The sequence below is a fragment of the Columba livia genome, chromosome 25, assembly GCF_036013475.1.
Source record: "Columba livia isolate bColLiv1 breed racing homer chromosome 25, bColLiv1.pat.W.v2, whole genome shotgun sequence".
Classification (NCBI taxonomy): Eukaryota; Metazoa; Chordata; class Aves; order Columbiformes; family Columbidae; genus Columba; species Columba livia.
In genome coordinates this window covers 4507415-4521452 of record NC_088626.1, presented here as the reverse complement: position 1 = coordinate 4521452, position 14038 = coordinate 4507415, and the positions used below count along the sequence as shown (strand labels likewise).

The window sequence follows — 14038 nt, the reverse complement described above, 5'->3', positions numbered from 1 at the left end:
AAACAGGATTGAATGATAGTTTGTGAGCTGCTCTGTGCTGGGGTTGGTATGAATGCGAACCAGGTGAACTCAGAAGATTCATGGATGTCCCAGCGCTGTTTCCTCTGGCAGCAGGACCAGCCCATGTAGGAGGCAGTGGGCTGTCCCTGGTCCTGGCAAAGTTTGAATATCCTTCAAGGGTTTGTCCTATGCAAGGAGGACTCTATCCTTGAATAACCTGACACAGACATGACCTGTGTGCGTGCTCCTTTTGTATTTTCTTTAGTTAAAGCGACTCTAGAAGTATGTGGCTGGAGAGCAGTCAGACAGAAAGGGACCTGGGGGTGCTAATTGACAGGAAGCTCAACATGAGCCAACAGTGTGCCCAGGTGGCCAAGAAGGCCAACAGTATCCTGTCCTGTATCAAAAATAGCGTGGTCAGCAGGACAAGGGCAGTGATCCTTCCCCTGTACTCTGCATTGGTGAGGCCACACCTGGAGTGTTGTGTTCAGTTCTGGGCCCCTCAGCTCAGGAAAGAGATTGAAGTGCTGGAGCGGGTCCAGAGAAGAGCAACACGACTGGTGAAGGGACTTGAACATAAGACCTATGAGGAGAGGCTGAGGGAGCTGGGGTTGTTTAGTCTGGAGAAGAGGAGGCTTAGAGGTGAGCTCAGCACTCTCTAGAACTACCTGAAGGGCAGTTCTAGCCAGGTGGGGATTGGGCTCTTCTCCCAGGCATCAGCAATAGGACAAGGGGCCATGGGCTTAAACTCTACCAGGGGAAATTTAGGCTGGATATTAGAAAGAAATTCTTTACAGAGAGAGTGGTCAGGCATTGGAATGGCTGCCCAGGGAGGTGCTGGACTCGCCGTCCCTAGAGGTTTTTAAACTGAGATTGGACATGGCACTTAGTGCCATGATCTAGTAAACGGACTGGAGTTGGACCAAGGGTTGGACTCGATGATCTCTGAGGTCTTTTCCAACCCAGTCGATTCTGTGATTCTGTGATTTATAAAATGAGAAGCTGCATTTCCCGTCAGTCAGTTTAAATTGGAGCTCTCTTGACTTCATACAGTTGTTTCACTGTTACAATCTTCTTTTGAGTATGGTCGCTATTAAATTCCTGACCTTGTTGCAAACATACCTGCTTAGCTAATTTTCCATCTGCTTGTCATCTCATCTGGGGAGATGCAGGTTTCAGCTGATTCTCCTGATATTTGTGCCTGTTTCAGGTTTCCTGCCTTGAAATCCTAGGTGTCCTTTATGCTTTATCTAGGCACTATCTACTTTCCCTGCGGTTCTGAAGCTCCGATTCACTCCTACAGCCACTTAAATGGGTGAAATTGGAGTGGTTGTGACCATTGCCGCTTACACAGACAAAGCTCTTTCAGCTGGAGTTAGTGGCTTTTTTTTCTTGCCCTCAAGATAACTTGTAAATATTCAGACTATTTGACTGGTGGTTGATATTTCAAGTTGTGATTTGATAAGTTTCCCAGAGCAGTTCTATCTCCGCTCTGGTACTGAACCTTTTAAAGTGCTATTTAAGGGCAATGGAAGCAGCTGATAGAGAGAGACTAACCCACAGCTGAAAGCTTAATAACCCAACCAGAATCTGCGCTGATTTTTGTCTTGTTTTCATGGTGTTTAACCATTCAGGTGAGCGTGGTGAGACACTGAGCTGGATCTTCCCTCTTGGAAAGGAGTGTGGGGACCTTCCCAGGGGCTGCTCCTGCGTGGAAGGAACCACGGGGCATTGTTTGCTGTGGTCTCCTGCTCCACAGCTCTTGGGCTGCACGGCCTATAAGCACTTTTATCTTTGTGTTTTAGAGCCATTGAGCTGGAGGAGAAAACCCCTGCACAGACCTGGATTCCTGATACATAGAGTTCATCTTAATAGTTTGTTCCAAACTGCTCGGAGATGCTGGGGCAGGCAGGACGTTCAGAGTAGAGGCCATTCCCTGAACTTGGCACTGTTTTATTTTAACGTAAATCAAGTGACTTAAGAAAATAAAACCCAGCTAAGTAAAGCTTGTTATTTCCTTTGAGGTAGAAAACCTCAGCTGAGAGTAGACCTGTTTAGTTTAGCGTTATTATCTGCTTTTCTCAGCTGGAGAGCCTCTTGGCAGGGGATAAGGGGGTTTGTGTTGTTCTTGTTCAGAATGGGACTCTTTGGTTTATAACACAAACGCTGCTTGGAGTTAGAGGAACTCGGTTGTTGTAAGACCAAGAGATCCACGTTCGGCCGTTCCTGGTTCCGCAGAGGTTGTTGTGTTTGTGCTGCGTGTCCTGCGTTTCACCGCCGTTCTTGTTGCTGCCATCATAAAGTCGTTCAGGTGGCACTTCCAGCTGTGGTTTCTGTGCCTGAGCCTGTTCTGTTGCAGCTGGTCGCTGCGCACACCCTGTCACCGCTTTCACAGTATCACAGTATGTTTGGGATTGGAAGGGACCTCAAAAGATCATCCAGTCCAATCCCCCTGCTGGAGCAGGAACGCCCAGGTGAGGTCACACAGGAACATGTCCAGGTGGGTTTTGAATGTCTGCAGAGAAGGAGACTCCACAACCCCCCTGGGCAGCCTGTTCCAGTGCTCTGTCACCCTCACTGAGAAGAAGTTTTTTCTCAAATTTAAGCGGAACCTCTTGTGTTCCAGCTTGATCCCATTACCCCTTGTCCTATCATTGTTTGCCACCGAGAAGAGCCTGGCTCCATCCTCATGGCACTCACCCTTTATACATTTATAAACATTAATGAGGTCCCCCCTTAGTCTCCTCCAAACTAAAGAGCCCCAGCTCCCTCAGCCTTTCTTCATAAGGGAGATGCTCCACTCCCTTAATCATCTTGGTTGCCCTACGCTGGACCCTCTCCAGCAGTTCCCTGTCCTGCTGGAACTGAGGGGCCCAGAACTGGACACAATATTCCAGATGTGGTCTCACCAGGGTGGAGTAGAGGGGAAGGAGAACCTCTCTCGATCTACTAGCCACTCCCCTTCTAATACACCCCAGGTACCATTGGCCTTCCTGGCCACAAGGGCCCAGTGCTGGCTCATGGTCACCCTGCTGTCCCCAGGACCCCCAGGTCCCTTTCCCCTACTCTGCTCTCTAATATGTAATTTCCCAACCTATACTGGAACCTGGGGTTGTTCCTGCCCAGATGCAGGACTCTACACTTCCCCTTGTTAAATTTCATCAGGTTATTCCCTGCCCAACTCTCCAGCCTGTCCAGGTCCCGCTTTGTGCTTGAGCTTGCAGGCTGTTGACACAGCCTACGTGTAAAAATAATAATAATAATAAATATTTTAATTTTGTAGCCTGGATTGTGGGAAACAAACAACAATGATGTCCACGTACTCCTGAGACACGATGCAAGCTGTACCTCTAGCACAGGCTGTGTGTTTCCTGTGTGTGCAACTTGAGGGTGAATAATCTTCGCTTATATGGATATAAAATAACATGTAAATACCCTAATGTAACCAGGGGATTATGGAATTGGGTGGGAGGGTGAGTCATAGGCATTAATTAAATCCCAAACCCCAGGTGTCAGGATGAATGACACTCGGACATGTATCAATAAACCAGCAAAATACAAACATGAAGAAGAACGCAAATACAAGCAGTCTCTTTGTGCCAAGTAACCTGGAAAAGCCAGTATTTAACCTGGTTTGTGGGTGCATTTGGTAATCATAAGGGGTAATATTGGAGCAGAAAACTTATTTCGGGGTGAAGTATGGACACAAAAAGCTCAGAAGTGATGGAGAACTTGCATCAAAAGGGGGAAAATGGGATTGGAAATATTAAGTTTTTTGGCAGGTCTGCTGCAGTAATACCCTTTTGCTGAGCAACGGGAGAGTGGAATAAAAGACAGCAGAAAGAATATATTAGCGCAGATTAATACTGACAAAAATAGCAGGATAATCCTAATGCCCATCATAGCTGAGTAGCGGAACTATCATGAAAATAAAAAGCCCATATAAAAATTAACTAGGAAATATTTGTCTGAGAGTGACACAAGAACATCACACATGAGGTGTTGTCAGGAAGAGAGTGTTGCCCTTTGCTCCTTCCTGTTATCGCCGTGTTCTTGGGACCTGTGTGGAGCTTTTTCCAGGAGCTGCTGGGTGAGTCTCCTCTCAACAGCCGGACTGGGCTGTGATCTGCAGGAACAGGAGCTTTTTCTGACAGTCTCAGCAACTTGATGTGGTTTGAGGAGTGCCTCAGGAGTCAGTACTGGGGCCAGTATTATTCAATATATTCATTAACGATTTAGACGAGGGAATAGAGTGTACTATCAGCAAGTTTGCTGATGACACCAAGCTGGGAGGAGCGGCTGACACGCCAGAGGCTGTGCTGCCATCAGAGACCTGGACAGGCTGGAGAGTTGGGCGGGGAATAACCTGATGAAATTTAAGAAGGGAAAGTGGAGAGTCCTGAATCTGGGCAGGAACAAGCCCAGGTTCCAGTATAGGTTGGGAAATTACATATTAGAGAGCAGCGTAGGGGAAAGAGACCTGGGGGTCCTGGGGACAGCAGGGTGACCATGAGCCAGCACTGTGCCCTTGTGGCCAGGAAGCCAATGGCATCCTGGGGTGTATTAGAAGGGGGGTGGTTAGTAGATCGAGAGAGGTTCTCCTTCCCCTCTACTCTGCCCTGGTGAGACCACATCTGGAATATTGTGTCCAGTTGTGGCCCCTCAGTTCCAGCAGGACAGGGAACTGCTGGAGAGGGTCCAGTGTAGGGCAACCAAGATGATTAAGGGAGTGGAGCATCTCCCGGGTGAGGAAAGGCTGAGAGAGCTGGGGCTCTTTAGTTTGGAGAAGAGGAGACTGAGGGGGGACCTTATCAATGTTTATAAATATATAAAGGGTGAGTGCCATGAGGATGGAGCCAGGCTCTTCTCGGTGGCAAACAATGACAGGACAAGGGTAATGGCATCAAGCTGGAACACAAGAGGTTCCGCTTAAATTTGAGAAGAAACTTTCTTCTCAGTGAGGGTGACAGAGCACTGGAACAGGCTGCCCAGGGGGTTGTGGAGTCTCCTTCTGTGCAGACATTCCAACCCGCCTGGACATGTTCCTGTGTGACCTCATCTGGGTGTTCCTGCTCCATGGGGGGATTGGACTGGATGATCTTTTGAGGTCCCTTCCAATCCCAAACATACTGTGATACTGTGAGATAATACCAGGGCACTTCGGGGGTTTTTTCCCCTGCTACAGGTGAACCACTTGTCCGTCTTCATCCTTGGTTTGTAGGTGGGGAGAACCGAGCCTGGGTTGTCGAAAACAAAGAGATCCGGGTGCTTTTCCCTGATGTGCTCGCAGAGCTTGATGTTAACCTTAGCCAACTCAGCCGTTATCTAAAATAATTCCAGATGATATTATTGCTTAACACTGCCCAAAGTGTTTTCCTTGGCCTTTTGTCTTTATGGTGAAGGGTGAGTGATTCCAAAGTTGAGGTTTGTTAAGCCATCTCCATCCTTAGAAAAGATTCCCCAATATTTCAGTGCTTTACAATGACAAATGACTATTGTATATACACAACTAGAGAAAAAGCTTTATATTTTTGGTTAAAGGACCGCAGGTTATGGCAGCTAGAGAGGTGTCCGAGGTGCAGGATGGCGGCACCAAGAAAATGGTTCTGGTGTTAAGTGGTGATGCCCAGTGATGGGAAACGCGTGTCAGCTTGTTGGGGCTACGACGGCAAGAAAATTAAGTGCCAGGAGCTGTGTTTTAGTACAATTTGGGGAATGGCGGGCTGCAAACACTGTGCAAGGGAGCTGGTGTGGTTTTCCTCTAACTGGGTCAGAGCATCCTGACTTAGAGGGCAAAGAATAAACAAATCAAGTGAGCCTGCCCCTTGTACTTAGGAAAGTAAGTGCTAAGGAAGTTCTTCTGGCTTGTGCGATAAGGCAACGTATGACGTGATTCTTGATGGATAAGAATCGATAAGTATTCGAATTGTGCAAATGAGGAGTGACTTTGTGCCTGGGTCAGCAAAGCACTTAAAGTTAAGTGCCTGCCAGCACAACCGGGGCTTAAAACGCCGCGCTGGGTGTCCCTGGAGGCTGGATGTTCCTGGGGACATCGGAAAAGCTCTCGGGTGTCCCCTCAGCTGCAGGACTAGAGCACCGTGGGCTGTCTTGATGTAGAGCTTGGAGGGGGATAACACAGAGCAAAACCACAGAAGGTTGGAAACAATTCAGTGGGAAACCACATCCATTGTTTGTCCGGTTCAGAAGAGAATTTAATCCCTGAAGAATAAAGTTTTTAGTGGCATCCAGAATGTTTATCAGGAGCTATGGTAATTCCAGATATTGTTAATTTATTTGTAGAAGGGTGATGGAGAAAATCCAAAATAAAGGAGTGATTTTTTTTTTGTCTTTTAAGTGGTAATTGATGATTTGATAGTTGGCTCTTTCAAGCCTTTCCAAGTCTTTTTTAACTAACATAACTAAAAAGGGGGGTGATTCCTCTTCCTGAAGGCCAGCTGAGGTATGTTATCGAAGACAAAACAAGAAAATGTTTGCAAAGGGAAGACACATCCATGCAGTCGAGATGATGTTATCGCAGAGCTCGAAATGCGTGTGTCCCGTTTGCTCCTGTGCAAACAGCAGTTGGTGTCTCCGGGAGGTACGGCCAGCGTGGGTTTTAAAGGTGTTCTGCAAAACTGTGTTTGGATGAAGCTGCTGCTGGTTGGTTGGTGAACCTGCTGGCTCTTGCCGAGGGTGTTGGATCAGCATAACAGAAAATGCAGCATGTTCTGGGAACGCAAACGGCTTGTGAAAGGCCTTTGGTCCTGCAGATCCTGTGAAACCTGAGCTGCTTCACTTGGTGTGCACAGGGCAGGGTCCAGCGGGTCCTGTGCTGGCCTGTGATTAACTCGGGTAAAGCGGTTCGAACACTGCCTGGCTATGGTTTAACTTGCTTTATTTTGGCTCAGCATGAAAAAACACAGGCTTGTTGTGGGGACCTGTTGTCTGGCAGGCACAAAACCTGCCTGCAGTGATACCCTTGTTTTCTTCTCTGCTGTTTAAATTGTTATCTGATAGCGTGTGTTTGAGGAGCTGGAGCAGAACTTAATGCAGCTCAAGCAGCTGAGTAAGTGATAGTGTGAGAAGATACAGTAATGGTGCTGGTAGCAAGGGGGTTCTCAGGACAAGCTGTGTCTGCTGGTTCCCCTGACCACCGCGGTGCCGGCCCAGAAGGACCAGGTGGGTCTGTTGCTCCAGGGGCCCTGGGCTGTGCTGGGGGGTTGTTGAGTCTGTTGAGGGTGAGGGGTGCAGTGCTCAGGTACAGTTTGCAGTAGCAGCATGTGGAACCATAGAATAGAATCACAGGATGGTTTGGGTTGGAAGGGACCTTCCCAGCTACCTCAGTACTCCACTGGTGTCAGTACTCCACTGGTGTCAGTACTCCACTGGTGTCAGTACTCCACTGGTGTCAGTACTCCATCGTAGGAGGCCATGAGGTTGGTCTGGCAGGACTTGCCCTCGGTGAAGCTGTGCTGGTTATCCTGAATCACCTCCCTGTCCTCCATGTGCCTTAGCACAGCTTCTAGAGGATCTGTTCCATCATCTACCCAGGCACTTCCTGAGCTTGGCTGATTTACTTGTTCAGTATTGGGGCCAGTTCTGTTTAATCTCCTTATCAATGATCTGAACAAGGGGATCGAGTGCACACTCAGTAATGTTGCAGATGACACCGAGTTGGGTGGAGTGTTGATCTGCTGAGGGCAGGAGGCTCCACAGAGGGATCGGGCCCGGCTGGGTCGATGGGCTGAGGCCAATTGTCTGAGGTTCAACAAGGCCAAGTGCCGGGTCCTGCGCTTGGGCCACAACAACCCCATGAACGCTGCAGGCTGGGGAAGAGCGGCTGGGAAAGGACCTGGGGGTGTTGGTGCCAGCGGCTGAACATGAGCCAGCGTGTGCCCAGGTGGCCAAGAGGCCACCAGCATCCTGGCTTGAATCAGAAATAGCGTGACCAGCAGGACTAGGGAAGTGATTGTGCCACTGCACTGGGCACTGGTGAGGCCAAACATTGAATATTGTGTTCAGTTTTGGGCCCCTCATCATAAGGACATTGAGACACTGGAGAGAGTGCAGGGGAGGTGATGAAGCTGGTGAGGGACCAGAGCACAAGTGTGATGAGGGACCTGGGGGTTCAGCTGGAGAACAGGAGCTGCGGGGAGACCTTCTGATCTCTGAACTGCCTGAAAGGAGCTTGGAGCCAGGGGGGTCGGGCTCTGCTCCCCAGGAACAAGCGCCAGGAGCAGAGGAAACGGCCTCAAGTTGCGCCACGGGAGGGTGAGGTTGGATGTGGGGAACAATTTCTTCCCCAAAGGGCTGTGGGGCATTGGAACAGGCTGCCCAGGGCAGTGCTGGAGTCACCATCCCTGGAGGGCTGGACAGACGGACATGAGGTTCTCAGGACATGGGGCAGTGCCGGGGTGGGTTATGGGTGGACTTGGTCTTGAGGGTCTCTTCCAACCGGAATGATTCCATTCTATTCACCAGTGAAAGGCAGCTCTGGACGAGCTTGTCACAAAAGGTGATGGAAGGAGCGACTCATTGCTCTGTGAACTTCCTCACCACAACACGCATTAGTGCAGCTGCCTTGGAAGCAGCACGTTGTGTGTGTTTGCAGGTCGGCGGTGCTGGCTGCCTGTGACTGCAAGAGGATTCCGAGCTCACAATACACGTGCGCAACTGAAATGCAGCACAGCGCGATCTTCTTACCTTGCGAGGAGCTGCGGGGGGATCACGTGCACCTTTGTGCGGCTGGTTTTACCCGCTTCAGAAGCGCTTGCCCGGCTGCAAAGAGTTCTGCATCCTGCTGAAATTACAGAAGGTCTGAAAATATAACTCACAGTGCTGGAAACTGGCCAGTACGCTGACACGAACCTGCATGGAAAATTGCTCTGGCATCTGTATTGACTGGAGATAATTGGAACTTCCTTTTTTTTTTCTTTTTCAGCTTATTCTAAAACCAGTTAGCAAGAACAACAGTCAGACCAGAAGCATGTAGCAAGATAACTACGCTCCCATGCTGTTGTAGAGGTGAATGCAGGTGTAGGTGCAAAAGACTGTTTCCCGATAGACCTATGGCTGTGATTGCAATACTGAGTGCTACCTCAATGCTAATATTTCTTCAGGATGAGCATATAAATAACTTACTGTGTTTTAGTAGGAGAATGGTATTTTAGCTTCTGCTGGTTTGTATGGGAGAAGAGTTGAATTTCCTTCAGACCTTTAAATCCCAGGCACTTGTTGATGAGTGCGGGGGAGACCTGTGCTCTGGGCGGACTCAGGCTGAGCTGTTTCTGTCCCTTCTGCTGCTTGTGCAGCCACTGGCTTTATTTGCTCTGTTGCATCTGAAGCCTGGACTGGTCTCTTGCCTTTTGCTTTCAAAGTGGGAAAAAAATCTCTCCCGGCCAAGCCATGAGGATGTTCCTGGTGCCTGGATTACTCCTGAGCTGTGCCTGGTGTGTGACCTGTTTTCTGCACCACGTGTGCACAGGTACCCGACTCCACCTGAGCAGAGCAGGTTCTTGAGCTGACCTTGGCTGACTTGGAGCTGCACAAATCCTGGCAGCTCTGTTTGTACTGGGGCTGGCGTCCTGCATTAGAGCTGGCAGTTCTGCCCATTGGAAGGGTTGTCTCGCTTGCCATGCGCTGAGAATAGAAGTAAATGGTCCCGTAATGTGCATCTGGCAGCGCTTCACAATCATTGCTTGTCAGTTTGTCTTTGATCTATTTCCTTTCAACTTTGCCCAGATTTAGCAAAGTTGGGGGTTGGACTGGAATAACAAGGGAGAAGTTGGTTGTGTTCCAAGGCTCTGGAAGCAGAAGGTTGTCCTTGAGGGTGACGAGGTGGTAGTTTTGTAGATCTGTAGTGCACAAGGTGACAGGGTTAACCAGTGGGGAGCAGCTGTTAGCAAGAGAGTTGCAAGCAAAAGCAGGCGGATTAATTTCAGCATGATGCCGTGAAAACCCCCAAAATATGAACTGGGTTTCTGTCTGCTGCTTACCAACAAAGTTGCTGCTTTTGAGGTAGCTGTAGGAGCACAGATCCTTGTGGGGTTGCTCTTCTAGCATAAATCAGTAGTACTGGCCACAGTTGCCAATAAGAAGGTTTCAAGTGCTTCAGAATGCTTCAAGTGTATTAGCTGGTAACCTGATTAAACACCTGAAGCCCTAGCCATAAAATCGTGCTGCGATGTTATTGTTAACCTTCTTTGCAATGCGACAATTCTGTGTGAGTGTCATTTTCAGCAGGATGCAGCTCATGAGCCGTCAGGAACAGATGTGCGAGGGACACAGGAGGGGATGGATAGACCTGAGGTCTGAAACCATCTCTTGTGCTCAAGGAACCTAACCGGAATTCTCTCTAGGTGTAGGTATGGACCGCTACAGGACTCCCTGCTGTTTGCAGACATTCGGATATACAGTGGTTGTTGTGTGAGCAGCCTCTGAGCTGTGCTTGGCCGGGGCAGGGGAAACAGCCCTGGAAGGAGCAGGACTCCCGGGGCAGCTCCGGTTTGCTCTGGCGCACGGGTGCGATCGGGGTCTGTGAACACATGTGCGACGCCTCCAGGCAGTGCCCGGTGTCCCTGCCCTGTCTGGGCACCCGCTGCTTCCTTTGGATGCCAGTTCGCAGCTGTACGTTCTCTGTACTCCTAACATCGGCCCCTATGTCCTGCTGGCAGACTTGGGAATTTCTAGAGCCGCATGTGCATGAGGAATATGGCAAAAGCTGCTGTTTCATGTTCTTTCTGTCCCTTTGTGCTTCCCCCGTCCTGCTGCTGTTTTACCGAGTGTTTTATAGTCCCATTTTCCACGTGCCAAACTGAAGCCAATTAGCAGTGGAAGGCGTAATAAATGCATAGAAATTCAAAGGAGGGTGGCATTTTCCACACCGTTTCTGATTTAAGTGTGGGATGACTACCTGAGGGAAGTTAGACATTCTTGCTTCTATTGCGCCTTTCTGGAGTGAATCCTGGGTACAGTAAAACCTGGGCTCAGTAAACCGTGCTCGGCTTTAACTGAGGCAATCAGACCAGGTGATGGATCAGTTGTTCAGAAAGTAAAGCTTTGCAACGTCTCAAATTGATGTGGATCATCAAATTTTGCTTCTCTGGTGGCAAAGTCACTGTAGATTGCTGCGTAAGAACTGCTGTATGTACCCCAATTAAATCAATACTTGTTTTCTCTAGAGAAAAGCATGCTGCTTTTACCAGCAGCAAAATTGTCATGCTTTAATCTGCAGTCAGTGGGAGTTTAATAATAAAGTAACCAAATTGGTAGGTGTATTTGCAGATAAATACGTTAAATGGTTTTGCACAGCTTCCATGTGTGGCGTTGGCAGCTGAAGTTTGCAGGAGTTAAAGGAGAGAAGGACGCGCAGATGTGATTTTCCTCTTATGTGCTCCCTCTTCCTTGGATGTGTCTCTGCCAGGTCGCTCTGATGCTGCAGTCCTGAAAGCATTCACTTTATTTTGTTGTTAATTCTAAATTTCTCTTTCCTTTGAGCTCTCTGCATGGCTTAGCTATGTTCTCGCTTGTATAGACTGTAATTTTCTTTGCCTGTTGGCCCTCTCAGCAAACCAGCAGGATGTCGATATTCCAGTGAGGGTGTTCTAGGAGTGACTTTAATTAGCACAAGATCCAGACTAGAGGTACCTCGCCCAAGGCTTTGCTAATGAGACATCAGCAGTTGGTAAGAGGTACCAGTCCCACCTCAGCTGAAGCAAAGCTTTAGAAGGTCCTGGAATTCAGCAGATATGGTTGGTTATAGGTCCCTTATGTCTCGCTGGCTCCAGCGTGGGTGATAAGAGGGCTGAAAAACTCTATCGAGCACTGTCCTGCTTCTTTCCCCCACAGACGTCCTTGGGCTGAAGGTGGCACAGCGGGATGTGCAGGTTTGTTCTCCAGAAATGACACATTTGGCTGGGCCAGAACAATAACGCTACCACTGCGGGTTTGGGAGCCCTCAGAAATGACTTGTCATTTGAGATCCTCGACTTGAAGCAACATAAGGTAGAGAGTCGGGGTTACTTTTGTGGCTGAACATGAGCACTATGGAGCAACAAGGCTCTCCAGAGCTGCAGGGGTGAGCAGCATCTCCATGGCTTGCTGGATCCCAGGGCCACATTTTCCCAAATGTGAATATCCCTTTTGCAGCCTGGTTATAGTTTAAGAGCTTTAATTGAAGTCTTGACACTTTTTTTCTTCTTCTCTTGGGCTGCTGCGCGTTAGTTCTGCTCCTAAAAGTCAGTGGGGCTTCCTTGGAAAACCTGGGCTAGTTCCTATGGCAAAAATATGATAAAACTAAGATTTTTGCATGCTAAGAGAGAGTGTCAGCACCAGAGCCATTAAACAAAACCAGGCATTTTATTTGCATGTGTAACTTCTGGGCTTATTTTGCAAGATGGGCTGTGATGTGTCCATAAAACAAACCGGGGCAGGGGGGTTATACCTTGAACGCAGCGACCTTCTCTGGTCATTTGCTCCTTTTTGATATTTTCTTAATAAAAATAAATCAAACCCAGTTTTAGTGAAAGTTTCAGTGGGCCCTTTGGCTGTGGTGGTTGATCCCGGAATGGTTTGTAAGTGCCAGTTGTTGCAAGACCGGCATTGGCAAGTGCCACCTACTGAATTTTACCCAAATGTGCCTTTCTGGCTTGTCCCTCTTTACCTGATGGGAAAGGACTCGTTTAAATGCCAAATAACCAGTAGTAATAATCATGTGCGAACATGTCAAATGTAACTACATACGTATTGTTGATCTGATGGGTTCTGGCAGCTCGTAAAGAATGGGATTCACCAAAGGGCTCAGACTTCTAAAATGAGAGTTGTTTGGGGTGTGAGTGTCTTTTTATGGTGTGTAACTGCAGCTCTTGGCATCGTGGGACTTCTGAAGGCTGCGGCAGCACCGAATCATAACTTATTATTGAGCTGATTCTGTAGATATCCTTAAGCATGAAAGAAATCCGTGCTGTAAGGTAACAGAGAGCAAATGAAGCGCCGTCAGGTTTGCATGGGCAGCGTCACCGCGCTTCCCTTGTCACCTTGTCACATCTTGGCTGCTTGGATCTGAGCGACTGTTGTGGTTCGTTCTGACCTCTGGGAGCCAGGTGTGAGACTCTTTATCTCCATCCTCAGCTTCCGATTTCCATCAGGACTATAAACGTAACCCCTATGTTTGGATGCGTTGCTAACAGAAATGAGAGGCTTTCATCCCAAACAAGTGAATCACGGCCTGGCAGTATTGACTTTACTCATAGCAATGACCACAAAATGAAACGTGTGTTTATTTTTATTTTTTCCTCTTATTCTTCCATCCTGTTTTTAAAATCATCAACATCAAAACGTGTGGGAGACGGGTTTTTTCTGCTTCTCCCACAAATCAGCTTTGTAATGTAACTTAGATGCTTCAAAAGTTGGGAAGCCTTTTAAGTTCAGGCCTTTAGTAATTCAGTGGATGGTCCGTAGCTCTGATTTCTGTCCAAGGCAACATTGCTGTTTATATTTCAGCTTTCTCCTTCATAATGGAAATGAATGGTGCAATGGAGAATGGTCTGGCAGGACAAGTAACTGGTGCAATTGCTTGTTTTTACAGAGGTGTTAAATGTTAACTTTGCTTCCATTAACTGCAGGTTTGCCCCTTGGGTTCCTTTTAGTTCCCGCTTCTGTACTCTGAGGGCAGATGGAGTCAGGGACCGGCTGGAAGCACCGAGAGGTTCTGTCTTTTAATATTAATAAACAGGATGATTTTGTGTCTTCTGCAGGTGGATTCGCGATAGTGTTTCTTGTGAGGACTAACAATGGGATGAAATGTGCCCTGAAGCGGATGTACGTCAATAACGAGTATGATTTGCAAGTCTGCAAAAGAGAAATCCAAATCATGGTAAGTCACCACTCTCACACCATTCCACTCCCAGTCCAGGCTCCAGTGCAGTCCCTTTGGCCTGTGAGCTGAGCAGCATCGTGCCTCCAAACAGGGCATTTCTTAGCAAACCTTCTTTCTTTTGGAAAGACCGAACTCCTGGAGTTATGCGGCTATGTGAAAAGC

The 14038-nt window shown here is 48.2% G+C and overlaps 1 protein-coding gene across 10 annotated transcripts in view; it reads left to right on the top strand.

The window, feature by feature from the left end:
* The window catches only part of AAK1 (AP2 associated kinase 1), an 88569-nt gene that overhangs the window by 13107 nt on the left and 61424 nt on the right, over positions 1 to 14038 (top strand). For all 10 annotated transcript variants that reach the window (XM_065040698.1, XM_065040700.1, XM_065040697.1 and 7 more), the window contains exon 3: positions 13755 to 13873. In XM_065040698.1, the coding sequence (XP_064896770.1) occupies positions 13755 to 13873 (119 nt within the window). The remainder of the gene's footprint in view (positions 1 to 13754; positions 13874 to 14038) is intronic.